The sequence below is a fragment of the Vigna unguiculata genome, chromosome 10, assembly GCF_037176805.1.
Source record: "Vigna unguiculata cultivar grain cowpea cultivar isolate G323 ecotype 2 chromosome 10, ASM3717680v1, whole genome shotgun sequence".
Classification (NCBI taxonomy): Eukaryota; Viridiplantae; Streptophyta; class Magnoliopsida; order Fabales; family Fabaceae; genus Vigna; species Vigna unguiculata.
In genome coordinates this window covers 3,276,931-3,304,875 of record NC_140801.1, presented here as the reverse complement: position 1 = coordinate 3,304,875, position 27,945 = coordinate 3,276,931, and the positions used below count along the sequence as shown (strand labels likewise).

Genomic DNA, 27,945 nt, shown 5'->3' with positions numbered 1-27,945 from the left:
ATTATATAAACTATACATTATTATTATTATTAATTATAATTATTTTATTATTATTATTATTATTATATTATTATTATTAAGATTATAATTATTTATAATAATATATAATAAGAATATACTCTTTTATGTTCACATTTTATTATTTTACTTTTATTTTTAATTATTATTTTAAAAATTGATTATTTCATATATATAGTTTATCTTTTACCGTTATTCTAAAATTTTATTTTCTCTTTAATAATTATCTTAAAAACTTATTTTCTATACATATTTTATTTTTTTAATTTTAACAATTATCTATTTGTTATTGATTTTTGTTCAAATTTTTATGAAAATTAAAAAGTGTGAACACACAGTTCATGTTTCAATTATTTATCTTTTTATTTATTATGTTGTTCATTTATCTTTGCACAATTATCTTAATTCAAAAAACAAATAATTACTAAACTTAGTAAAATAATAAAACTGAAAAATATTTTTTTATTATAAATAATTACTTAAATTTAAAATATAATAATTAAGAGGATAAAATTAAAAAATAAAAAAAGACACCAAATATGTTTATCTCTTCTTATATGTAGTTGTATTATTATTATTATTATTATTATTATTATTATTATTATTATTATTATTATTAATGTTATTGTTGTTGTTGTTGTTTTTGTTGTTATTATTATTATTATTATTATTATTATTATTATGATTGTGTGATACTAGCGAACACACGGGTGTGACAACACCTGTATGTTCGCATTTTTTTAATTTTTAAGAAATTTAAGTATAAATTTAAGTTAAGATCAATAACAAATATATAATTAATTTTTAAAATAGTTGTTAAATGTAAAATTAAAAAAATAAGAAATGTGATTATTATAGTGGTATTATTATTGTTATTATTATTTTTATTTTATCATTAAATCTTATTATTATAGTGATATTATTATTATTATTATTATAGTTAGACACATATTTTACTTTAATTTACTACGGGGATCGTATCTCAATTACTTGCACTTTTATTTGTTTTGTTATTTATTTTATCTCTATATTTGTATAATTATTTGAATTAAATAAATAGTTACTAAAATTAGTAAAATGATAAAACTGACAAATAATTTTTTATTATGAATAATTACTTAAATTTAAAAAATAATAATTAAGAGGATAAAATTGTAAAAACAAAAAAGGACACAAAAAATGTGTATCTCTTATATATGTAGTTGTATTATTATTATTATTATTATTATTATTATTATTATTATTATTACTATTATTATTATAGCTAGACACATCTTACTTTTATTTATTACATTATTATATTTCAATTACTTGTCCTTTTTATTTTTTTATTTATTTATTTGTTGATGTATAATTATAGATTATTATAGTTAACATTAGTCTTAGTAGTATTAGCATTAACATTGATATGTATAGCATAAACATTATTATTATTATTATTATTATTATTATTAGTTTGTTATTATTGGTATCACTATTATTTATTATTATTATTATTATTATTATTATTATAATAATAATAATAATAATAATTATTATTATTATTATTATTCATAGTGATGTTATTATTATAAATGTTTTTTTTAATTATAAAAAATATTATTATACTAAATATTTTTGTTAAATAAATTTTTAATCTTCTAAAAATTTTATAATTTATAATTTATTTTAATATTATAATTAGTATTTTTAATGTTTAAATAAATATAATAACAATTATATTATTATACTAAAAAAGTTTGAAAAAAAAAACAAAAAAAAAATTGTGAGTATACACACGGATCACAGACTATTATAATTATTTCATAAAATCAATTAAATACATTATATTATAATATCAATTTTATTTATTATATTTAAAACTAAAATTCTTATTATATCACTTAGATTTATTCATTACTTTAATAATAATATTTACAAAAGTATTATTAGTTTAATAATAATATTTACAAAAATATTATTTAATTTTTATAATATTTCATTACTCGTTACTTTATTGTTTTATTATACAAAATAAAAAATATATAATTGTGCATATGTAACACCCCATTTAATTAATAAATATAATTAAAGGAAGTATCACATTGAATAATATAGAAATGCGGCCTAGGAGTTTAAACCTTACTCCTTACAATTATCCAAGGAAGTTCGAACATAAAAGGCACACAACGATGCCAAACAGGTACAAAGGTAAAACAACAGTAGTTGATAATACACCAAAAGCTAAAACAGAACATGGACCGTGAACCTAAAAGAAAAGTCCAAATAAAAGAACTTCAGCCCAGATAGACTATGCAGCGGAATCATCTCTCTCCTGTTGAACACGAGTACCTCTCGGATTTGCTCCCATCAATAAATTGATGATCATCGCAAAGGTAGAAGAACAACATACAAGGAAATCAAACAAGCAAAAGGTAAGCTAGAGCCAAAGAGATTTTATCATACAATCAGATATACTTCCACAGTTCGATATGCATACATCACCCAAGCATGTTATGACCTTCCAAATCAATACACTAAGACTCGACTCGACTTATCCGGATACATATAATCTGGTCAGATTCAGTGGATGCTTGCACTTGTGGTGGATTACCCTGCTCACCCCCGAGCTATGTGTTACAAGTGTTACAATGATTCAATCCCCCACACATAAGGTTAGCCCTTAATGAGTTTCAGGCCTCTTGCTACTCTCACCACAAGAGTCAGTCCGCTCTAAGTGAGACTAACTGACTCCTTAGAGTGTCAGGATGCATCCTTACCTTGAATCCTTACCAAATTATATAAATGGGGCACCACCATGGACACCCACTAATAGGGGCCATGGAATTACGCACTGACACGGACCAATCATGCTCAATCAATCAGGTAATATTTATCATACACATAACCTCATGCCAACCTTTTTCAACCAATCCTCATTCATATCCAAATATTGAATCCATACCAACTTATCCTTTGTATTTCATATCAATGCCATGCCTCTTTGATACCAATCATCTCATTTAATTTACATGTTAAATTCATACCAAACCCATCATTCACCATCCACGAATCACATCACTCATACATAATTGTTCATCACATATTTTACCATAACAATTACATCCAAGCAAGTGCCAACCATCCAAGAATAAGAAACAACCAAACACCACACTGCCCTCGCCCAACTCCTCGCTCAGGCTGAAGGGTCTCACTCAGGCGAGAGACTCTCGCTCAGGCGAGAGACTCTCGCTCAGGCGAGTCCCCTTCGCCTAGGCGAGGGCTCAAAAAGGGGGAACAATAACCTCACGCGGGATCTCGCTTAGGCGAGAACCCTCTCGTTTGGGCAAGATGTTCGCTCGTTCAGAAAGAACGTGGGTCGCTTGAGCGACTACTTGCGTGAAGTAGCTTGGGTGAGCCTCTGTTGATCTCGCCTAGGCGAGACATGCTCGCTTGGGCGAGAAAACCAGTGCTCACCACTATTCTCTCGTGCAACAGTCCAATAACACAGCCCAAATAACACAATACGACATTTTATAAGCTCAATTCAGTAAACAATCCATGAATCACGTAATATCATCAAAGAAATCATGAAAAATCAAAGCTTTAACGAAACCCTAACTTCCCTTACCTTGAAAAGGGCTAATATTGGACTTCGACTCTTAAGCCAGCGAAACCAGTAGCTCCAAGGGCAGATTTATGAACTGAAACAGTGACACGACAAAGGACATTGGATTCACACAGTGAGTCCCGACATAAACCACGAAAACAACTTAGAAAGGGCGCGAGGTTCGAGAACTAACTTACGTGAACGGGTGACGGAGGTTGAGCTCACTTGAACTTGGATAGATCTAGCCCTTAACATTAGGACATTCAGAAAAAAGTGAGCCTTACAACATCTACTAGTTTAATTTAGAAAGAATAATTATTTGGTACTCAAAATAAAAATTAAACATATATTTTAAATTTAAAATTTATTAAAAAGTATTATGAGGAATGTTCACATTCAACTTTAATAAAATAAATTTCAATTCAAAATATTTAAAATTTTATTTGACTATTTAATTAATGTGATCAAATTTTTCAGAAAATATTTTAATATAAAAATAATTTTTTATTTTATAAATGACACAAATATAGTATTTTAATAATTATTATTATGATAAATTTTAATTTTATGTAACTCATTATTAAATTTTAATACAATAATATTATATTAAAAATAATTTTAAATTTTAAAATTACTTACAAATTTCTAAATATTAAAACATAAATTTAAATTAAAATATTCATAAAATTTCAAATCTTGCTGATCGCACTTATCCATTCCATTTAATGTATTTATCTAATATTATCTTCTTTATAAAATGAATTTCTGTCGCTACCACTTTCTTTTGTGCTGGCCAAAAGAACATTTCTACGTGGCATTTTGTTTGTGTCGCAAGAACAAGACTAAGTGCTGACACAGCGTCACATCCTCTTCTCTTCTTTTCTCTTCCCACAAACAAATCATAAAAACACTGTCCACTTCCAATTCCAATAGAATTGTGCAAAACACAAGCGAATAGAGTGATTACTGTTTGAAGAATGGAGTTCAGTTTCGACGAGAAAGATTTCGTATCGTGCTGTGGAAGCACCAGATTCGCCAAGGACATGGTTTTGGCCTCTCCTTTCAGTTCGTTGCAGCACGCCGTTTCTGTGGCGAGGGACGTTTGGTTCAACAAAGTTGATGTTAACGGTTGGCTTCAGGCCTTCTCTGCCCACCCTCAGATCGGACATACCCATGCTCCATCTGTTGCCTCTGAAGCCAGTGCTCAGTTCAGTACATGAATTCATCACTTTTTTCCATCTGGGTCACTCTCCCTCTTGTGTTTTGTGTGAAAGATTTGATTTTTGACTGGAAAGGGTGTGTTTTGGTTTTTGTGGGTTGGTGGTTCTTTGGGTCATCATTTGGGATTTGCAGTTCAAGTTCAGTGATTTCTCCCTTCCGATCAGAAATTTAGCATGACTTTTGAAGTGGTTGATATAAAAGTTAGAGAATTTTTAATACATGATAGTTAGGATACATAGACTATCTGCTCTCTCACTTGGGTGGTTCTCTATTTTGTGTATTGAGATGAAACCAAGAGTATAATCTATGGACTGATATGACAGATATTTTACATTGTCATTCAGTTATAAATCATCATGTATGGTTAATAGTTGATTCTTATGCAATCTTCAAAATTTCATACTTCTATCATTTCTGATTGATTGATATGGTGGAAATTCATACTTACCATAGGAATTAAACTCGTGAAACTAATGAATTAGGTATGGTTGTGCTTTTCTCTTTGAGTTTGTGCAAGTTTTGTAGGAAATGGATTCCCTGCAATCAGGACTTGAGGTTGGAATGTTGGATGAATTTGGGAGGACTCGATCTGAGAAGCACATTTCAAGTCTGATCTACTTAGATAAAATATGAGGAGACCAATGCTCATTCAAAAGTTGTAATTGTGTGATAGTGTGAATGTGCTAAACCCCTGACTACAGGAAATCTGGGTCTCGGATTTGAGTTAGGTGTGGAGTTGTGTCAGTTGAGTTCATTCATTCCTGATATTATGTTCCTGTTTGGTTGCATTCTGTTCTGTGTTTTGATATGAAACAAATGAATTGGATGCAAAAGGCTGTGTTTTTTTTTTCATGGTGGGGGTGAGTTTTTAAGTTAGCTATGGAATTTGTCAGTTAGGTAATTCATTCCATCAATTTTGTTCCTGGTTTTAACCATCTGGGTTTCTTTCTCTCCATTTTACATTGGTGAAAGAACCATGAGTGAAAGTTGTGAATTTTTCTTCATCTGGGTGGTGCTTTTTTGTGGCTTCAGCTGTGATTTATGCAATGAAAAGGGTAAAAAAATGTATATCATATTTGTTAGTTAGAAATAATAAGGAACTGTTTTATGCAGTTGGAGTAAGGGAGAGCAATCAACTGCTTTATCTACTGCAACTGGTTCTAGCTTACAGGTTTGCTTGCTGCTGCTACTCAAAATATTACTAATATTTTAGTGCTTTTTGTTGTACTACGAAATTTATGGTTGGAACTTGATTGATCTATGGTCTGCTATCTTAATACTGAACATACCATAAGATATTGAATTGAAAAGCACCTTCTTTCAAAGAGTTTTAATTTCTTAGCTGATAATTCACACGGTTAGCATCCTTCGTTAGCTAATATTATTGTGCTGGAAATTAGGCATTCATTAACAAAACTGAGCTTTGGACGTGGCTGCAAATATATGGTTAGAGGGGGACCTCAACTGCAATGTTAACTGTTAATAAATGGAAGTTAATTATCTGCATGTCATTTTTCAGGAACTATCTGAATGGAATGCTCGGTACTGGGAAAAGTTTGGGTTTGTTTTTCTCATTTGTGCATCTGGCAGAACCACTGATGAGATACTTGCTGAGCTGAAGGTAAATTTGAATTTCAAACTTTAGTGCTGGTAATGCTTTTATTTACTTTAACTTCTATTCTTGATTAATGTCTATTTGGGTGAATTTTCGTTGAGTTGTTATGTTATGAACATAGATTTGTTTAAGGTTACACAGGTTTAGCTTGTTTGTGAGCAATGATAGATCTTTTGAGCTTCTTTTTTCAAAGGGTGGGGAATATTCATTCATTCATTGTCTCTTATGTGCCAAATTCAATCATTGGCAGTTTCCTACATTGGTTAGGAACCCAAATTATTATGAAATGTTGATATAAGACTTTTCATTTAAATTTAAATTAATTTATGTTACACTGTGCAGAGACGATATACAAACAGGCCCATTGTTGAATTTGAGATTGCTGCTCAGGAGCAAATGAAAATTACAGAACTACGCCTTGCAAAGCTCTTTTCAAGTGCAGAAGAGATTTCTTCTAGAACTGACAAGTATTCCACTGCTAAAAAGGCAGAAGGTACTTCCATATTCTTTCCTGATTTATGTTTGGTTATAGTTTAAGAACCCCTTTTGACATTCAAATCTGCTTAGGAAAGATATAACTTTGTGCTCACTTTGTTTCCCTGACAACCCTTCAACTATTCAATTTGGTTTTGCTTATTGCTGTATTCATTAATTGAAATGTAGCATATCATCAACCATTCATCATGAGTCATAACTTTTTGTGTAGAAGTAGAATGATCAAATATTTGAGTTTTTCATCCATTCATCCATTCATTCTTTCGGTATGTTAAAAGTTGAGTTCTACAATGTTCAAATCTGGGATACAAGTGATTTAATGTTAACTCTTAACTGGTGTTAGAATCATGCGATTTTGACCTGTGATTAACCATTTTGAACTATGACATCTCGGTTAAACTTACACATCGTTCAACAATCATTTGTCATCATTCTAAAAGAGATGTGACACAAGGACTATATTATATTTGTTGTATTCAAATAACTTTCTCCTAAGATGTTTCTTATATTTCTAACTGTGATGCATGTTGTATATGTGGATGGTAAGTTGGTTTCTGAGTGCTTAACAAAACCCTCCTCCTTTATTGTTTATAAAATGTTGTGGTCTGAATTTTCAAAACTCTGCAACTTTTACATCATGATGTTTACAACAAGTTACCGATCTTGGTTTCTTATTTTCCCAATGCTAGAAGATCGTATTAGCATCATCAGTAGTCATGTGACTGCTGCTTCAGAGGGTTCATCAGGTAAACCAATTCACCACTCTGCAAGAACTCGCCCTCCCATCACCACTCATGTGCTGGATGTGTCGCGGGGCTCTCCGGCCGCCGGTATTGAGGTGCTTCTGGAGGTGTGGAGGGGCGTTCATCCTCGGCCGACATTTGGGGCCACAGGCGGTGGCAGTTGGGTGTTCCAGGGGTCATCGGCGACCGATCAAGATGGCCGGAGCGGTCAACTGCTGAGCATAGTTGAGGATGTGAGTCCAGGAATATACAGGATAAGTTTCAACACCGGGAAGTACATCCCAAATGGTTTCTTTCCTTATGTGTCTATAGTGTTTGAAATCAAGGATTCACAGAAAAGGGAACATTTTCATGTTCCTCTTCTGCTTTCTCCATTCTCATTCAGCACTTACCGTGGAAGCTAGGAATATAGGAACAGTTGCCAGATGAATGCCACAAATGTTTGTGGGGTGCCTAGAATGAATCTCTGAAGATTTGAATCACTAAAGGTACCACATTTAGATAGGTAATAAGTGCAGTGTTCTTCAGTTATTGCATGTTATGTAAGTTCTTTCCAGTTAACAATCGAAACTTGCAATATTTGAGACATGACTTCAATATTTAAATACCACATATAGTGCATGAGCAAGGGTTTATTGAGTTCCATTATGATGAAATTATATTTAAATTGTCTGCATAATTTGTAACTCAAAAGTAGTTACATTTAAGTAAAAAAGAATCATATAATTTGCACCCTATCAATTTTTTTTTCTTGCACCCCACAATACAAGGAAAATACTCAAATACCTTTCACCCTTGCACCACACCACCAGAGACTGCAGGAAGAAGAGAGAAAATGGTTAAAGAACTCATTTCAGAAACATTTTTCCGGAAAATATTTCATGTTTTCGTAAAATTCTTTTCGTAACACATTTCATGCAGGAGTTCCAAAAAATTTATTTCGGAAGATATTATGTGTTTTGAAAATTTTATTCTGGAAATCTGTTTCAAAAATCGTATTTCAGAATATACTTCATGTGTTTTGGAAATTTTATATCAAAACTCTCATCTGGAAAATTTTGTTCCGGAAATTCTGTTTTTGAAAATTTCACTAGGAAAAATGTTATTTCGGATATTGCGGAATCAACGATTCAGAGATAAAATGGTTATTATAAAAACTTAATTGGATGCAGGAATGAATTGATGGGTGCAGGAAGCAATTTGGAGGAAGAAATTGATGGGTGCATGAAGCAATTTCGACATGAGAGGTGAGAGTTCTTCAAGGAACGCTTTAGACACGGCTCTTCAATTTTTTTCTTAAGAAATTCAAAAAAATAACAAATTTATTATTCAAATTTGATAACATTTGTATGCTCTACAATAAAATTTAAAAGAATACTAATACTTTTTTAACATAAATATGAAAAATTAAGATACTCTTTAACATTGAAAGTATGGCTTCAGAAGTTTATTTGTGAATAATAAATTATAGACTAAATTTTGAGAAATTATATTAATATTTTTTTGAAATGTTAAAGTCTTCGAGTTTATTACCTATCTATCCATTACACAAATCTATTTATTATACAAATTGAAAGAACAATTTGAACACGTGACAACTCTTGAAGGAACAGTTTGGACATGTGGCGACTATTCAAAATTTTCTTAAAAAAAAAACAAATCTATTATTCCATTTTGATAACATTTTTATGCTTTGCAATAAAATTCAAAAGAATATCAATATTTTCTTAACCTAAATATGAAAAGTTCAGAAACTCTTTAACGTTGAAGATGTCGCTTCAAGAATTTATTTGTGAACAATAAATTATAGACTAAAATGTGTTAATTCACTCAATTCATCATTAATATCAATGTGTTAACTTTCTATATGATTTATGTCTTCTGATATTCCTACATGTCTTAAGTCCTTCATAATGCTTTGTAATTATTTATTTTTCATTTATCATTGTCCTTGATAATGTCATAAGATGTTGCATGAGACAAATGAAGATCACAAAGCGTAGGAATGGCAATGGGCGGAACAGATACGAGTTTTGTTATCCCATATCTATCTCGGTAGAAAAAATTCATCTCCATCCCCATATCCAACTCTAACGGGTATCAAACCTTTTTCTTATCCCCATCCCCACCGGATAACGAGTATAATCTCGTACCCATACCCATATCTGTTTTATTACTACTTCAATATTAATTTTAATTAATTTTTATGAAATAATAAAAGATTATGGTAAAAGAAACATAATATTATCAAATATTCAATATTAAGAGGATGATTGTTTCTTTTATATCAAATACTTTGAAATAAATTATAATTTTTTATATTTTAGATTAGAATATACCAAATAAAATTTCATAAGAACTAAAAAATTTATTAAATTTGCAAACACTAATGAAACTTAGTTGATAAAATTTAAAAATATTTTAAAAATCATATAAAAGGAAAACAAATATTCAAATTAAAATATATTTTAAATATTTGTTTACTTCAATTTTTTTAAATTCTAATGAATCTCTTTTTTATACACTAATACAAGTTATAATACATCACTTGATCAAAATGATGCAAATAACAGATAATAAACATAATAATAAAATTTGAAATAGATCTTGTATCTTTTGAATTCCAATATATGTTTTGATGGTGATAAAAAAATATTCATTACAATTACATTAAATTTTTATTTTGTAGTAAAACAAAGTTATTTATACAATTATAGTGAAAAAAATTACAGTATAATTGATAATGAGTTAGAAAATAAAAAATAATTAGATAAAATTTATCGAAATAGTATTCTACATGATGAAAATAAATAATAAATAAAAATATTAAAAAATTAACAAATGTATGTCTTAGAAACAATTTGAGAGACTATTAACAAAATGTATAATCAATGGTATAATAAAATGAAAAATACCTTAGAAATCTAAGAAAACTTTTTAAATATTAATATATATGTTCAATGAGAAATAACAAAAATTGTTGTTTTAGGGAGAAACAAAAGAGTTCTTGAAATGAAACAAAATGAATCATAATAAGTACAATTTGTTGTTTACATTACCTAATAAATGAAAGGTTTATACTATTAAATACTTATATTGAGAGTATTAAACATTTTCATATAAAAGGAAAATATACAATAAATAAAAATATTCAAATGTGAGATATAAATTTTTTTTGATTGACATACAATATTTTAACATAATTACATACATGTTATGATAAGTGAACGATATATTAGAGATGCTAATGATTTTCATGACAAACCAAATAATTAGAAGAAATAATATATATATATATATATATATATATATATATATTATTTATTATTAATGTTAGCAGTTATACAAATTAAATTGTATGATTAATTCTTTCTTTAACTTAATACATTTTTTAAAAACAAAACATTAATTATCTTTTTAATATCATATTTAAATTGATAAAATTTGATTAACCATTTAATATTAATTTTTAAATTAATAATTACTATTTAATACATGAGGATGAAATTATTAATATCATACATATTTGCAAATATACAAATCAAAATAATTATTAATTATTTATTTAATTAATTAAATTTTATTACATTTTTTAATAGTCAAACATTAATTATCTTTTCAATATATCATATATTAATTAATAAAATTTAATTCACCATTTAATATTAATAGTTCAATTACTAATTATTATTTAATACATCAATATGAAATCATTAATATATTTGCTGTTATACAAATTAAATTGAATGATTAATTTTTTTAATTAATTAAAGTTAATTACACTTTTTAAAAGTCAAATATTAATTACTTTCTACTATATAATACATTAATTAATAAAATTTGATTCACCATTTAATATTAATTATTGAATTACTAATTATTATTTAATATAATAATATTAAATTATTAATCAATAATATTATTATATTTCAATACAATTAATATTTATTATATTTATTATTTATTTATTAATTTATATTATCTTTGATGAAATCTTTAATTATTTATTATATACTATAACTGTTTACAGATCTTTCAAATGGTTATATTAATGTCTTAAATACATATCTAATCCTTATTTTCACTTAAAAAAAACATTAATAAATTTTGTATAAAAATATAAATCTCATCTCCTAAAGTTTGAAATATTGTTATTTGAACATAACTTGACTTATTTCGATAATATTTTTAAAATCTAGATAGGTAAAATTTTAAAAATATTACAATATTTTGGTAAGAAAACCGTAAAAGCAGTATGTATATGACTTATTTATGAACTTAATTTAAATATAATTATTTTGAATATATTTAAAAATGTCTTAAAATGTAAATATTTAATTGTTTTTCTAGAAGTAGATTAACAAATTAATATATTGGGGTGTATTTTAAAATTAATAGTTGCAATTTGATAGTATATATATATATATATATATATATATATATATATATATATATATATATATATATATATATATATATATATATATATATATATATATATATATATATATACACACACTTTAATGTGTCTACATCTACTTAGCTTTTTTTTTTTTTTTTTAATATAAAGTATAATTTGCTTAAGCTAACAAGAAATTTACATAATTGGTATCTTTTTTAACAATACTAATAATACATCTATTTCAACAGTTCCTCAACTACTGAAACTTTCAATATTCTCAACTACCAATTGCAAACAAAATTGGTGAAACCATTTAACAAGTTTCAAGAAATTGGTGAGCTACCATTAACTAAACCAGAAGAAAAAATAAATAAGAAATGTTAAGAAAACTTGTGGTTTCAGATTTGAATAATTTTAATATATGTAAGATTGAAGTGATCTTTGATTCAGTTTTTGTTCTTAATTAGGGTTTGTTTCATTCTCTGCAACCCTAGATTTTGCAGAAAAGAAAATGGCAGCAGGGAAAGAAGAAAAGAAGAAAGAAGAGATTGAAGTGATCACTGCAATTTACAAAGTTAATCTTCATTGCAAGGAATGTGGAAACAAGATTAAGAAGCATCTCATGATCACCCAAGGTAATTAACATATTTTACCTCTACACTATTTTTTTTTTTTAAGTTTTTAGTTTCACGAGTTTTCATTTGACTAATATTTTACATTTCAAAATAAACTGATTTTAGTATAATAAATTTGTAATATATTTTAAAACATTAAAATCAATATATCCATGAGTATATTTTGAAAACAAGCTAACCAAAAATACATATTCCACGATCATTTTTGTTTTCTCTCCACAATAATTACCCATGTTTAATTTACTTAACATTTATATTTCCATCTCATAATAATTACAGTTTCATATTTTCTTATTTAAAAACAATACGCGCGTCACTTATTAAAATAAAAATAACCTTTTTCTTAACAAAGTTTTACAGAAATAACTTAACTCACTCAATAAATGCATTATTTTTTATCTGCCGTAAATATAAATATTAATGTAATCTATTTGGAGAAAGTTAGAAAATAAAAAGTTAGCACTTCATCGGAATTAAGAATATCAATAATTTGATTTTTTTTTAAGATTATAGCTACCAAAATGAACAAAATGTGTAAAAAAAAATAGTATATTCAATAAAAAAACTATTCATGTATCTTTAACTTAAAAAATTACAATTACAATTAAATAAACTGAAATGGAATGTCTTAAAAAATAAATCAGACCCTCAAAAAAATTGAAAGATTATGTTGTGGGTAATTCTCCTACAATTCCCTACTTTTTACTTAATAATATTAAACAAACAAATAAATAAATAAATAAATGCATTTACTGTCTCAAAAATATAGAACAGCATTAAAGTATAAAGAATTTCCACTAGAAGAGAAGAAAAAATGAATTTATTTGTAAATTAAAACTATGTTTTATACATACTAAATAAAATTTAAAAGAGCTTTTTCACAAATTGAGTTATATAATAAAGTTATTGCATTTTGGTGGTGATTATTGAACAGGGGTGCAAAGTGTGGAGATAGAAATTGAGAAAGGAGAAGTTAGAGCAAAAGGGAAAATAGAGCCTTTGAAAATCTTGAAACTTATAGAGAAGAAAAGCAACAAAAAGGTTGAATTAATATCACCAAAAATCAAACCTAAGGAGATTACTACTGTGGAAAAAAAGCCAAAGGAAATCAAAGAAGTAAGTTCATTTTTTTTCTCTTTTCTGATGTGTAAAGAATTTTTTATTTGATAATATAGAAATTAAAAATTTTCAATTGAATAAACATTGGCTAAAAGAAAAATAAACATAATGTAAAAATGATAATTTTTTTTTATTTTCATGAAACTTAAACACTAGTGTTGTAGGTATTATTTTTAAGAATTATAATTTTACCTTAAAAATAATAATATGTATAGTGAATAATCTTATTAATATCATCACATATTATTGAGATAAAAAATTTATACTCAATTTAAATATAATATCAACAATATTTATAATATTTCATGTATATATTTTTCTTTTTTTTTTTATTTTTTTTCTTGTTGAAATCATTTTTTTTATTGATTAGACTATTGCTTCCTCACATAAAAGCAGTAGTTTTCCAAATTATAAATATTATAAATCTAATATTTATACTCAATTTTTTAATTTTTTTTTAAATTATAATAAAAATCTCTACACCCCTTCTATTTAAATCTATCATTTGGGCTTGGAGCCCATTATTCAGCAAAGGCGAAAGAAAGGTAAAACAACATAAATGTTTTGATAGATTGCTACAATTGCAATATAAATTTAAAATAACACTATTTTTTATTACGCTTAATTATTTCACATTTTTCAATAATTTGTTGAAAAATAAATTTATTGCTCAAAATTTAATTTTTTAAAGTAATTGTATAATAATACACATGCTTGTAGGGGTGTTGGCTTAAATTAATTTAATCAACTTGGAAGCTAAATTAATTTAAAGTTTAAAATTGATTAATTCCAAATTAAACAAAATAAATCCAATTTTAGTTACTTATATATAGATTGGTGGTTTATAAACCCAGTGCAAAATGAAGATATTAAACATTATTAATATTTTCATTGCATTTCTTTTTCTCTTTTCACCGAATACCAACACTTTGCGTTTTTTTAATGATTATCACAAAGGCTTTTTTAGCATTTAGTTTATTTACCTACTTTTAATAAAAAAATTATAATTAATTTTTTTAAACAAAAATTGTTACATTCCTAAATATAGAGAAAGACATACAAGTGAATTTATCCCTTTAAGCTCGTATCATAATAATCATTATTATAAATAAAAACTTATGATATAACTCACAATTTAAATAAGTTTTAATTTTTACAAATCACATCTACATCACTCACAATGTAAATAAGCTTTAATGTTTACACATCACATTTGCATTGCTAGATTTGAAAGTTAAATAGATGAATTCGTATCCACAAAAATATAGTGAATTTTTTAACCCGTATTTATAGAAATACATTGAAATTTTTAACATTTATTTAGATAATGATAACTTACTTAATTAAACAATGCACCATAATAGAAATAATTAAAATTTGAAAATTTGGGCTTGAACTAAATTTAATGATTTACATATTTTAACTTTAACAATGTTATTGTTAAAATTATCGATTTTCAAGTTGGAATTCTATTATAGTTTTATTCTTAACATATATATATATATATATATATATATATATATATATATATATATATATATATATATATATATATATATTTTTTTTTTTTTTTTTCAGATAACACCTAGGAAATTATAATACGTGTTCAATCATAATCACTGAGGAATTTTTTTTTCTCATTTTTATATGCAAGGTTTTTGTGTTTAAACTATACTAGATTGTGGACCAAGAAACAAGAGAACTTAATGGGAACTGAAGAAAACAAATAGAAATAATTATTTACGGTTTGAACACTCCATGTTTAGACGTGGTCAAAGGATTTTGAAGGTTTTTGAATGAAAATAGAGAGTGAGACAAAGAAAGAAAGAAATATTTTATAGTCAATAGTTAGATTTAATTTATTTTAAGTAGGTTGTGACAATCATATCTAATTTTTTTAAAAATAATTTGAATTATTTTTAAATATTAAATTAAAAATGGTTAAGTTGTAAAAATTGCATATTTTTAAATTATCTTCTTTATATGTTTAATGTAAAAAATATTAACAAAAAAAAATTAAATAAAGTTGTAGAAAATTTACAGTAATATGTTAAATAGAAGAAATAGTTATACTTAAATGACCAAGTATATTACATTTCGTAATCAATTTCATGTACAACTTAAACATCACGTTCTAAAATTACATTGTTAGAATATAATTTATAAAAGAAAATTTCTATATAAAAGTCATTCAACAAATCACACAAGGAAAGAATATGTAAAGTATAACAAAGTTTTAAATGTATTTTAAGTTCTCACAGAAATAAATATGATATATTAGTAGTATTTCTTTTTGTCTTTAAAAAGTAGGTTCTGACCTTTTATAGTATTTATTTAGCTTAGTTCTAAAAATAGAAAATATACAAAAGTAAATATGATATATTAGTAGTATTTCTTTTTGTCTTTAAAAAGTAGGTTCTGACTTTTTTATAGTATTTATTTAGCTTAGTTCTAAAAATAGAAAATATTAATTCACATAATTAAACTAAATACATATTTTAAATTAAATTATTTGCATTATTTTTAGGCATATAAACATTTTATTTTTTGTTTTATGCAAATAAGGTAAGGTATAAATTATATTTAATTTTAAAAATATTATCAACAATGTTTTAATTTTTTTTAATATTATTCCTATATTTTCATTTAACAGTTTACTTTTAATATTGTTCTTTCATAAAACAAAACGCGTAATTTACTTAAACATTTATACTTCACTTTTAATATTATAATCATATTTCATTTTGCAATAAAAAATATTAATGAAATAATAATACTAATAATAATAATAATACTAATAATAATAATAATAATAATAATAATAATAATAATAATAATAATAATAATAATAATAATAATAAAAGTGATGGAGTCATTGAATTATTTCATTTCATATAAAAAGACAAATTATGATTTGGGAAAGTTTGTGATGCCAACATTTATCGTCTTCTTTGGTTAAACTATGATCGATAAATTAGTCATTTTCCAATTTACCAAATTCTCCGCTTTCACTTTTTTCCCTCTCGTTTCATTCACGATAAATTATTGACGGTTCACATTCACGATACAATTAACTATTTTGTCTTATTTTTAAAAATCAAAATACCTCTTAAGTGGATTGATTGAAACATATATAGAATAAGATTGGAGTTCAGGACTATTTAAAATTTTTCTCTTAATTTAATATCAATTTAAAATATATATATATATTATTGTTTCATTTATCATACAAATAATATTTTTTATTTAAATAATAAATTTTATTATTATTATTTTTATTATTCTTGCTATTACTGTGATAATCATTACTATTAACTTCATCGTTATTGATGATACTTCGGTTCTCGAAAACGGTCTCGTCCCATTTTATTTTACCTATTTTTTAAATTAACTGCAACTTTTTGGTTTGACCCGGTTTTACGTTGGTTAGTAAACCAATTTTGGCTGTTTTAAAAATAAAAAATAAAAAATAAAAGTAAAATATTTATTTTTAAAATTTAAGTCATATTATTACATTTAAATTTTATGTATAAGTGTTTGATATATATAATTAAATATATATAAATCATAACAGATGCATGTATTTGAGAAATAAAATAAACATTACTTTTATTTCTTTTTACAAAAAAAAAAACTATTATTTTATAAATTGGGTTGATCAAATAGTTCCGTTCAATGTAAACCATAATATTTTAGCTTAATGTAAATCATTTTGCGAGTTTTTCAAACTAAATTGTGAAACCAAACCTATTTAGACAGGTGTAATTATCTTGGTTTTCACTATTTATGATCATCATTATTAAAAAAATATTATTATTATTGGCATCATCTAGTTTCTTATCATGTTGACTATATTAACCGTCACTTTTCATTATATGGTCCTTTCATAGAATAAGGTTCATCACTCTCTTATTTTCTTTATTCTTTCTATGGAAAATAAGTCTAAAATTATATGAAAACGGCATCTATCTAAATATCTACTCGTCCAACTTATAATCATATTATATAAATATCTACTCGTCTAACCTATACTATTATGTAAAAAGAAAGAGGTTAGAATAAAAAAAAAAAAATGCAAAGATACCCTCCATGATTAGATTAGGTATATCATTAAGGGGTGGATTTTGAAATCTTTTAAATTTTATATATATATATATATATATATATATATATATATATATATAAATTAATTATAGACAGTATATTATAAAATTTTATGAATTATGTATTTTTTTATTTTTTTATAAAGCAAAATATTTAATGTTAATAATAAAACATAGAATTAAATATAATAAAGAATAAAAATATTTAGGTTAATTTCACTTTTAGTCTTTATTTTTGTCTAAAAATTTGACTCTAGGATTATGTTAATTATACTAACCAAGCAATCCATCCATATTAATAGTTTCAAATTTAATGAAAAAATCATTAATTCATTTCAAGAAATCTAACAAAATTTACCGTGAAAGACCAAATTGCATCAGTTTTTCAAAAATGAAAAAGAAATTGAGACTAAAAAAAATTAGAGGGTCAACTTAACATTTTTAAACGAAAACATGAATTAAAAGAGTAATTAAACTAAATATTTATTAAAATAATTTTCTTTTCATTCTCATTGTCTTTTTAGTTTTTAACGAATTGTAAGTATCTCTCACCCTCATATGTTTTTCTTTTTGTTTTTGAAAAAAAAAAAGACACATACTCATTAGTTTTGCTCTCATTTATGAATTATCCTTCTCTTTTCTTGTCTTTTGTCTCACTTAATAATGAAAATATTATTTTTTATCTCATGAGATTTTTATATATTCATTTCTTTATGAATATAGAAGAAAAATAAATAATGTATTATGTGCTTTTTCATAACCGATTTTTAATTGTTACTTGACTATAATATATTTTCTTTTAATAATTACGTGTCTCAATTTTTTATTAGATTATAATTTTTTTTAATATTATTTAGAAAAAAAGGTATATTGATAAAGAATAAAAAAAATAAATTCATTGTTAAAAGTGATTAAATTCCTTTTAATCCAATTATGTTAATTTTTTTTATTTGTCAAACATGTTTTCCAACAAATATTGAAGTGAGAATGTATCAAACGATGTAAACAACTCAAATGCTAACATGAAACGCGTCTGACACGACAAAAAAAGTTAACGTAAATGGGTTAAAAATATTATATCCATTTTTTTAAAAATTTTAGAACCAAAATGTATAAAAATTTCAAAGAGAGACAAATCTCAACTTCGCTTTAAAGTTCAGAGACTAAAAACATACCTAACTCATATATTAACAACCGGTAGAAGTTAGTCAAACAAAAATTGCCATTAATATAAAGAATAGCAAAAAATCTACTATTCAATTTATACTTGGAATACTTTTTGGAACTACTTGGCTACTAAATTAATTGACCATATTTCATGTGTGGTTTCAAGCCAATCATCCGCATCATCTCGGCGAAGGTTCACATGCATTGTGACAAATGTGAAGCTGACCTAAAAAGGAGATTAATAAAGCACAAAGGTACATATACATATACATACACAACTCATAGTGAAGAACATTAATTATTATAATATATAAGTAACATTTGAATCAAGCTAAGATTAAGGTTTTTGATTTGATTAATGTAGGTATTTTCGATGTGAAAACGGATCAGAAAGCACAGAATGTAACAGTGGAAGGCACCATTGAAGTGGAGAAGCTGAAATCTTTTTTGAGAAAGAGGGTTCACAAGACTGTGGAGATTGTTTCTATAAAAGAGGTGAAAAAGGAAGAGAAGAAGAAGGATCATGGTGAATCAACTAAGAAAAAAGATGAAGATAACACTAAAAAATCTGGTGAATCAACCAAGGAAAAAGGTGGTGAAATAACCAAAATAATAGAGACTCGTGAAAAAGAAGAGGTGAAGGTTAAGGACAATGTTCCTTATATTATTCACTATGTCTATGCACCACAACTCTTCAGCGACGAGAATCCAAATTCATGTTGTATTTTATAATTGGAGTAAGATTATATATCCAAATAGACAAATAAATAAATAATTTAGTTTTTTTTCTTTATGTATTTTCAGTATAATTTTGTATCATTGATCAATAGAAATTTGTTGTGATTTATTTTTTCAAGATAATTATTGTAAACATAATATATATATATATATATATATATATATATATATATATATATATATATATATATAATTTAGAGTTAAATATGTTTTTGATCCCTCAAGTTTCAGTGAAATTTGGAATTAGTCCCTCTTTAAAACTTTTGACCAATTTAGTCCTTTATTTTTAAAAATGTGTGGATTTAGTCTTTTTAACCAAATTTTGTTAAGTTTATCTGAAGTTATAAATGCATTTCATAATAGTATTTGAATTGTTTATATCGTTTGACACATTTTCGCTTCAATGTTAACTCAAATATTATCATAAAACGCGTTTGAAATGTCAAATAAACTTAATAAAATTTGGTTAGAATGACTAAATTCACATATCTCTAAAGATGAAAGATTAAATTGATCAAAAGTTTCGAAGAGGGACTATTCTAAATTTCATTGAAACTTGAGGAACCAAAAACATATTTAACCCTAAAATTTAATAGGTTTCTTTAGACAAATTGTAATGAATTACCAAGTTTTAAATGAAAAATATTTTGAATATAGTAATTAATCTAATATTCTATCTTACGAGACTTAGGTTAGAAGATTAGGTTTGTTAGGGGTAGATACATATAAAAGTTAAAAGTTGTCTTATTTTTATAGCATTTCTAATGTCATTAGTTGGTAAACGTATCACATTTCTCTCTTAAAAAAATGTAGGACCTGTGCTGCTTTAGAAAAACATGAATTAATTTGAAAATAAACCAAAAACAAACGTTGTTTCACTTAATTAGTGACAATTTGTTGGCTATTTATTTGAAATATATATAGTATACATTTGACATTTGAATATGAATAATGATGTCGATCTTTTTATATAAATTAAATTAGGTTTTCTATATTCATATATTATAACTGTTTGTTAAATGAGGGTGCTTATAATTCAAAATACTATATGTACACTTGAATTATTCATCTGGCTGATGTATCATACCATCATTTATTCAATAATGTGTTCGGTCAATTCCAACGGGTAACCATTGCACGATGCAAATAATACTCTGCATTTGAATCTCCATTAAACAAAAAGAAAGTAGCATATTTACAATTAATATTTATTACTAGAAAAGTTGATTTTAGAATTACTAGTTTTTCGAAAATACTCTTATCAAATCTATATTTAGGGTGTGTGAATACAATTTTCCATCAAATTTTAAAAGAATGAAATATTTTTTTCCTAAATTAAAATTATTTTATGCAAAAATTTAGAGAAGAAGGTTCTTGTCTCAAATTTTGTAGAGTAGGTGGATGTTATATTACGTACCAAAAGTGTTTCGAATGGGTTAGGTATTATTTGAGAAGTCGTCAAACTCTACATACACAAGTATTAAGTATGTCAAATAAAAAAGTGATACATACCCATCATAAGTATTGGTAATCTAACCTCAACATCTTATATTAAGATAATTCTTTTCATTTATTTTACACATATAAGAACCTTCCTCGATATCTTATTATTTGATATCTTAATCGATTTAATTTAGACTATCATTGAAGAATATTCTCTTTTTTTAATAGATTCTTCTAAATATAACCATAATTAACCTTAATACCATCATAGGTATTAATACAATATACATGTATATTCACTTATCATATCTTTAAGTCTAAATGATTTTATTACATACGGTCATCTATTTATATAAAAGAACAAGTTAGCTCTATAAAGGGAGTTTGAACAGGCTTAATAAAACACTTATGGAAAATCATTTAACAAGACACTTGTCAAATGGTAATAGATGTGTATGTGTACGTGTAACCAACAAGATGTGTATGTGTAATATAAAGTTAAGTAATAACACATTTCTTTATACTAGTTCACCCAAATTGGTTACATTGGGTGCCTTAATGCCAACGACAAAAGGTTGTACTAAATAAAACAAATTACAAGTATTGTTATTGTCACATTTAGCTTACAAAGAGTACACAAAGTCTCGCCAGACTATCAGATAAAACATATAATTACAACCATACATATGTTGATTGAGGGATACAATATTGCTTAAGTGACCTATATATCTTCACTAAATGAGGAAAGACCTCTTGCTCAAGCAATGAATTCAATACAAATGTTGATTGAGGGATACAATATTGCTTAAGTGACCGATATATCTTCACTAAAGAAGGGAAGACCTCTCACTAAGATATGAATTCACTACTTGAGTGAAACCCCATATCTTTTGAGTGAACATACATTACTTTATAATAACAACTTTAGAAGAGAGAAGATTTGTTTGACATCTTCTTTCTTGAAGTGTTAAACCATGTTAATGCACCCAACACCGAATAGAGAGATAACACACATTGACCCTCCCTTACTTAAGCATTATACCCGCACTTGAGCGACCTGACTTCACACTATAAAAACATTATCTATTATTTTTGAGCGTAGAAAATAAATATCATAAAAAAATATAAAATTTATTTTAAAAAAAGTTACTCACGAAAATAACTTCGTATGTAAGAATTATAATTTTTTCTATTATATTTTTTTTCTTACATTTCATTCCATCCCAAACTATGATTTCTCAATCCCTCTCTTTTATTTTTTATTTTAGGTTTCTCTACACAATCTCATACCCATTTATTGTTGTTAGGGTTTTTCAAGCTGCTCAACTCCAATCCTCTCATTTGAAAACACTCAATCTCATATCCATTCACTCTCGTTGGGGTTTTTCACCCTGCTTAGCTCCAATTCTCTCATTTCAAAGCACTTAATCTTAAACCCACTCACTCTTGGTTCACTCTCTCATTCCCAAATGATTTATGTGTCATGATTGGACCTAATGGATTTTGCTAGTGTTCTTCACTACTTCAAGGTAAGATTTACTATCGTCATAGTCATTGTTTTTCGCTTTGTCTTTATATACTAACTTAAGTTAACATCTTATTTTGCAGTCATTCAAGAGTCCTGCACCAATTCCCGCGAAGTCCATAAAGTTTGGTAGGATATCATGTGCAAAATTTATAATTCAAATGTACAATAGTATTGATTAGGATATGTATTTGGATTGTGGATATTACAATTGTCTTTTAAATGTATTTGGTTTGTGGATGTTTCATAAAATATTCTGTTATGGTCTGTGCTGATTTCTGAAAAAAATATGCAGGTTTAAATGTGGGAATGACAATAAAACATAAAATTTATTTACAAAAAAAAAAACAGTATAATAGGCCTCGGTTCTTACCAAAATCGAAGCAAAAAGGAAGTCTATGACTTCGATTCTTACCATAACTGAGGCCAAATGCTCTATGAATTTTAAATTAATTAAAAATTTTGTCAACCTATGGCTTCAGTTCACGACAGACCCAAGGCAAAAAAGTACCTCTATGGCTCCGGTCTGCCTACAACTGAGGCAGAAAAACGTCTCTATGGCCTCAGTTATCACCTAAGGCCAAAAGACACCCCATTTTAGCCTCGTCCCAATATACCTCAGTTCTAAAACCGAAGCAGAATAACGAAAACAATCGAAGCCAAAAGCTCTTTCCTATTTCTTCAACCCTTTAAACTATTGATGTTTTCACCAAATTGTTTCCTCTTACTACTTTCAAAGGATTGTGTTCCAAGTTGGGAATACTCATTATATATTCTCACCTTGATGGAGACCCATAAAGTCAAGTATCATCTAAGTTAATTACTTTTGTATCATCTAGCATCCAATGTCTCTTCTAATGTCAAATATTTTGTATTGTATAGCGTCTAGTATCTTATGTGTTATCTATTTTTTTATCGTCTATCGTCTAATGGAGTTTCATTTTTAGTTTTGGTTTTCTGTTTTTTATTATTTCCGTTTCTTTTCTTTTATTATTTGTACCCTTTGTTGTTTTGAATACAATGATTTTTTTTTCTTGCTTTCTTTCGTTTTCGCTTATGAAAGGAATATCTTTTTAAAACATCATGTGAAACATGCAATTGAGATACCATTGTATCATCATTTCCTTTAATTTTATGATTTTTATTTATTTAAAATTAAAAAATAAAAGTGTCTTAAATAAAAGGTACACTAAATACATTTAAAGAAGTATACATTCGAATGGAATATAGTATTAATATATAACAGTGGGTACAGAAAATACTTGTAAATGATATAGAAATGTGAGAACTATTCGCAAAATTGAAGGAGGAAAGAGTGTGGGTATAAAGACAAACAAGTGCAACAAGAGAAAAAAAAAGCTTATATTGAATGGAGGATGTTACATTACAATAACATAAACTTGAAAAAGAAACATCTTAAATTAATGTTATAAATGAGATCAATCATTGTTTTTTTTAAGAGGCAAACTAAATTATTATTAACAATGATATATGTGCATATACTATCAAGCCATGCATACATTATTTCTCCTTACAATTGTTATAAAAATAGAATGCTAAAAAAAAATCAATTTTGCAAACGTGGCTGGTGTGCTAATATCTTCCTCCATCAATCGTTTGATTTTGTTAATTATTTTTTTTCTTTTTTTTCTCTTTGGACTTCACTAGTAGAACACTGCACTAAAGTAACGTGAGGGGTAGTCACAATTTCAAAGTCATTTAGATAATAATTACTTTATAGTCTAAATAATTTAAGGCCCAAAAAGAAATCATACATTTTTAACAATATTTTTTATTATTAATTTAAGCTGTTAAGTGATACATGTCATTATGTGATATATTATTAGTTTTTATGAGTAAGACTGTCAAACTTTTATGAAGATAATATTATATTAATTTTGAAAACTAGTTGTAGTAAGTATTATTATGTTATATTAATATAGTTTTAGTCAAACCATCAATTTCTCATATACTTTATTTATTCATTTTTTTTCAATTGAATCATAAATTTAATATTTTTCCGTAAAGTGTCATAAATATAGCATCTTCACTGAAAATATCATTAAGAAATAGCAAAATATAAAAAAAAAAAAAGAAAAAAATCACAAACTCGAAAGTTGACCAAAATTTGTGAATTTCTAAAATTCATGTCAAAAAGTAGTAATAAAACATGTTAGAAATGGATTTAAAGGCTAACTCAACCCCATAAAACCGGTTTGTAAGCTCACTTATATATATATATTATGAATTGACCTTATTTCTAGTCGATGTAGCCCGATATCGTGTGGAACAGAATGTCCAAGAAAGTTCGCTAGGATAGGCTTTAACTTGGTTCTGATACTATGTTAGAAGTGAGTTTAAAGCCTAACTCAACCTCACAAAACCGTCTTTTAAGGTGAGGTTTGCACCTCACTTATATATTATGAATTGACCTCATCTCTAGTTGACGTGGGACTTCCAACAAAACGGATCAAATATAAGAGAATGCCAACATTAGACTTTATTATTTTTTAAATAATGAGTTACTTTTGCAAAAGAATATATTAGTAACTCTATAAATTTTGTTGTTCTAGGAAATATAGTAAAATTACTAAAATAAATTTATATTAGTTATCTTAACGAAAAAAATGAAAATTTCTTAACCTATATATATTAAACTTAAAACCTTATAAATATTTAGTTATTTTATATTTTATGAGATTTTTCATGTGAATATTTTATAGAACTTTGAAAAATCAAGTAAAAATGTGTAGAACATGATTTTTTTTTATGAATATTTGTAAAAGAATTCAAAAAAAATCCTTCAAAATATAAATAAAAATAGGAGTGTGTAGTGATAAAACTTTGAGAAATGAAAAGTTATTAAAATTTAAACATACATCCATAAATTCTTTTGCCAGCCATGTGTGCACTCTGGACTTTACAGGCATGAGACTGAGAGAATAAGAATTGTGAAAAGATTGAGATATGCAACTAACTGTGGGAAACTAATATATGCACATGCATGACAATATGGACTTATGCATCATTATGAGTGCCATGAAACAAAAACTCAAGAATTTTGAATGGGAAATTGAAGAAATAATTTAAGAAGTTTTCTGACATGATTTATCATCACATTATTGCCCTTCTTTCTTTCCTACTACAAGTCAAACAATTAATTTCATTTGCGATATTTTGATTGAATTTATTGAATACGTTTTTATATATATGATGAAAAATGTATAAATTGTTGTATACATATAATTATTATTACAAACTTTGACATACGAACTATTTTAACACCCTAAAATTTATCAATCATTTATCATTGAATGAAAATTATTAAAATAGAAAAAAAAATATGAATACAAAGTATAAGAGACAACATCGAACTCATAATAAAAAAAAATACACTTCTTGAATTATTTACTAATTAAACCTATTAATATATATATATATATATATATATATATATATATATATTAAATCATTTATATGGTTCTTTATGAATAAATCAAATTAGCTAACTTATTTACAATGATTTTATTTATGAAAAACATGAAAAATGTTAAACTATATATGCTTAATGCAAAGTAATGACATCATTTCTCTATAAGATTTCAAAGAACTATTCGTGATATAAAAAATCATGACAAATTAAAGTAAATATTCTCTGACTAAAGTCTTTGAAATACCTCACTCTAAATGTGCTCCAAGATATAAATGACCCAATAAATTCAGAATAAATAAAAATATGCACAAGAATTTTATACATATTAATCTTCATTATATTCAATCTTATTAAAAAAAATCTATCTCAAATGTGAGATAAAATATTAATGAGCAGTTTGATAGCGAGTAAAATAATATGTCTAACAAATAACAAATCTCATAGAATTTGGATGTCTATGATACCATATTAAAAAAATAAATTTTAAATCTAATTCAACTTTACAAAATTGACTTGTAAAGTGAAGTTTATACCTACTTACTTTTATATATATATAATGTAAACTCGTCTTATTTCTAGTCGATGTAAAATTTACAGTACCTTTTGTTATTAATAGGATGCTGACTATTACTTCTATCTTTACATCTCCGACTATTCTCCGACCTATTCATTCTTCTCTCTAATTTTTTCACACTTGTCAGTCAACTTGTTATGTCCCTCTTCAAGAACAAATTAAAAACGAGTTGAAAAATATTGAAAAAAAATACTGGATGACTTAAAGATAACAAATTAGAAATACCAATATGATAAATGACAGAATACTTAAAAAAGAAAAATTGGACACTTAATGAAATATAAATATTTTTAAATGGATATATAACCAAATTTAGGAGCTATTTAAAACTTTAAAAATTTGTGAATTATTTTTGAGTGGTGTTTTATTTCTTGTTTCACGGATAAAATAATAGAGAAGTTTCCCTTTCACTCGATCTTTCTTCCTCACGAAGTTTCTTTTTCAGTGATGTTGTCAATTTCATGACGCATGGCGTGTCATGTATGATCAAGTCTAACATAAACATTATTTAAGTGAAGCATCATAATCTTTAAAAAATAAATTATAAATAGAAGAACATAAGGAATAGAAAAAATGAGTTTCACATTAGATAATTGAGTTACTTAATTACTTACAGTGACAGTTATTAAAGTCATTAATTTTGGTTGGTTGAAGAAGTAACAAAACGCGGAATAAACGCGGACAGACTCGTTCCATTTTATGGGTGTACATAGTTAACTACACCACATAAATATTCTCCTATATGTCAATATCTATACACTACTTTCACAACCATATATACTAGTTGCACAAATTGATATTTAGATAACAAAAATAAAATTATATATATATATATATATATATATATATATATATATATATATATATATATATATATATATATATATTAGGTTAAAATATCTTTTTGGTCCAAATTTTTGTCAAATTTTGTCACATAAGTCCTAATTTTGGTTTTGTGTTCAAATAGGTTCTAATTTTCGTCAATTTTGTTCAATTGGGTTTTTTTTTTTACTAACACCATTTAAATCATTAACGGCCATGAACAGTGATGGTCACGTATAACTTCGTGATTTATTTTTAATTTTTTAATTTTTATTTTTAATTATTTTTAATTTTTTTAATTTT

General features: G+C 25.8%; 2 protein-coding genes across 3 annotated transcripts; both read left to right on the top strand.

Moving 5' to 3' along the window:
- The first annotated feature begins 4,409 nt into the window (after nt 1-4,409).
- On the top strand, nt 4,410-8,326 carry LOC114167096 (transthyretin-like protein). 2 transcript variants are annotated; one of them, XM_028052044.2, is made up of 5 exons: nt 4,410-4,814; nt 5,942-5,999; nt 6,348-6,449; nt 6,786-6,936; nt 7,631-8,326. In XM_028052044.2, the coding sequence occupies exons 1-5, from the start codon at nt 4,585-4,587 to the stop codon at nt 8,083-8,085; spliced, it is 996 nt and encodes a 331-aa protein (XP_027907845.1). In that variant the 5' UTR covers nt 4,410-4,584; the 3' UTR covers nt 8,086-8,326. The 2 variants fall into 2 exon arrangements, with proteins under 2 accessions (XP_027907845.1, XP_027907844.1); XM_028052043.1 differs by having other exon boundaries at nt 4,412-4,814; nt 7,628-8,326.
- A 4,175-nt stretch (nt 8,327-12,501) lies between these two features.
- LOC114166526 (Heavy metal transport/detoxification superfamily protein) lies at nt 12,502-19,890 on the top strand. The gene is made up of 4 exons (XM_028051274.1): nt 12,502-12,718; nt 13,653-13,834; nt 19,274-19,361; nt 19,472-19,890. Exons 1-4 carry the CDS (start codon nt 12,595-12,597, stop codon nt 19,837-19,839), a joined length of 762 nt encoding a protein of 253 aa, XP_027907075.1. The 5' UTR covers nt 12,502-12,594; the 3' UTR covers nt 19,840-19,890.
- Nucleotides 19,891-27,945: the final 8,055 nt, after the last annotated feature.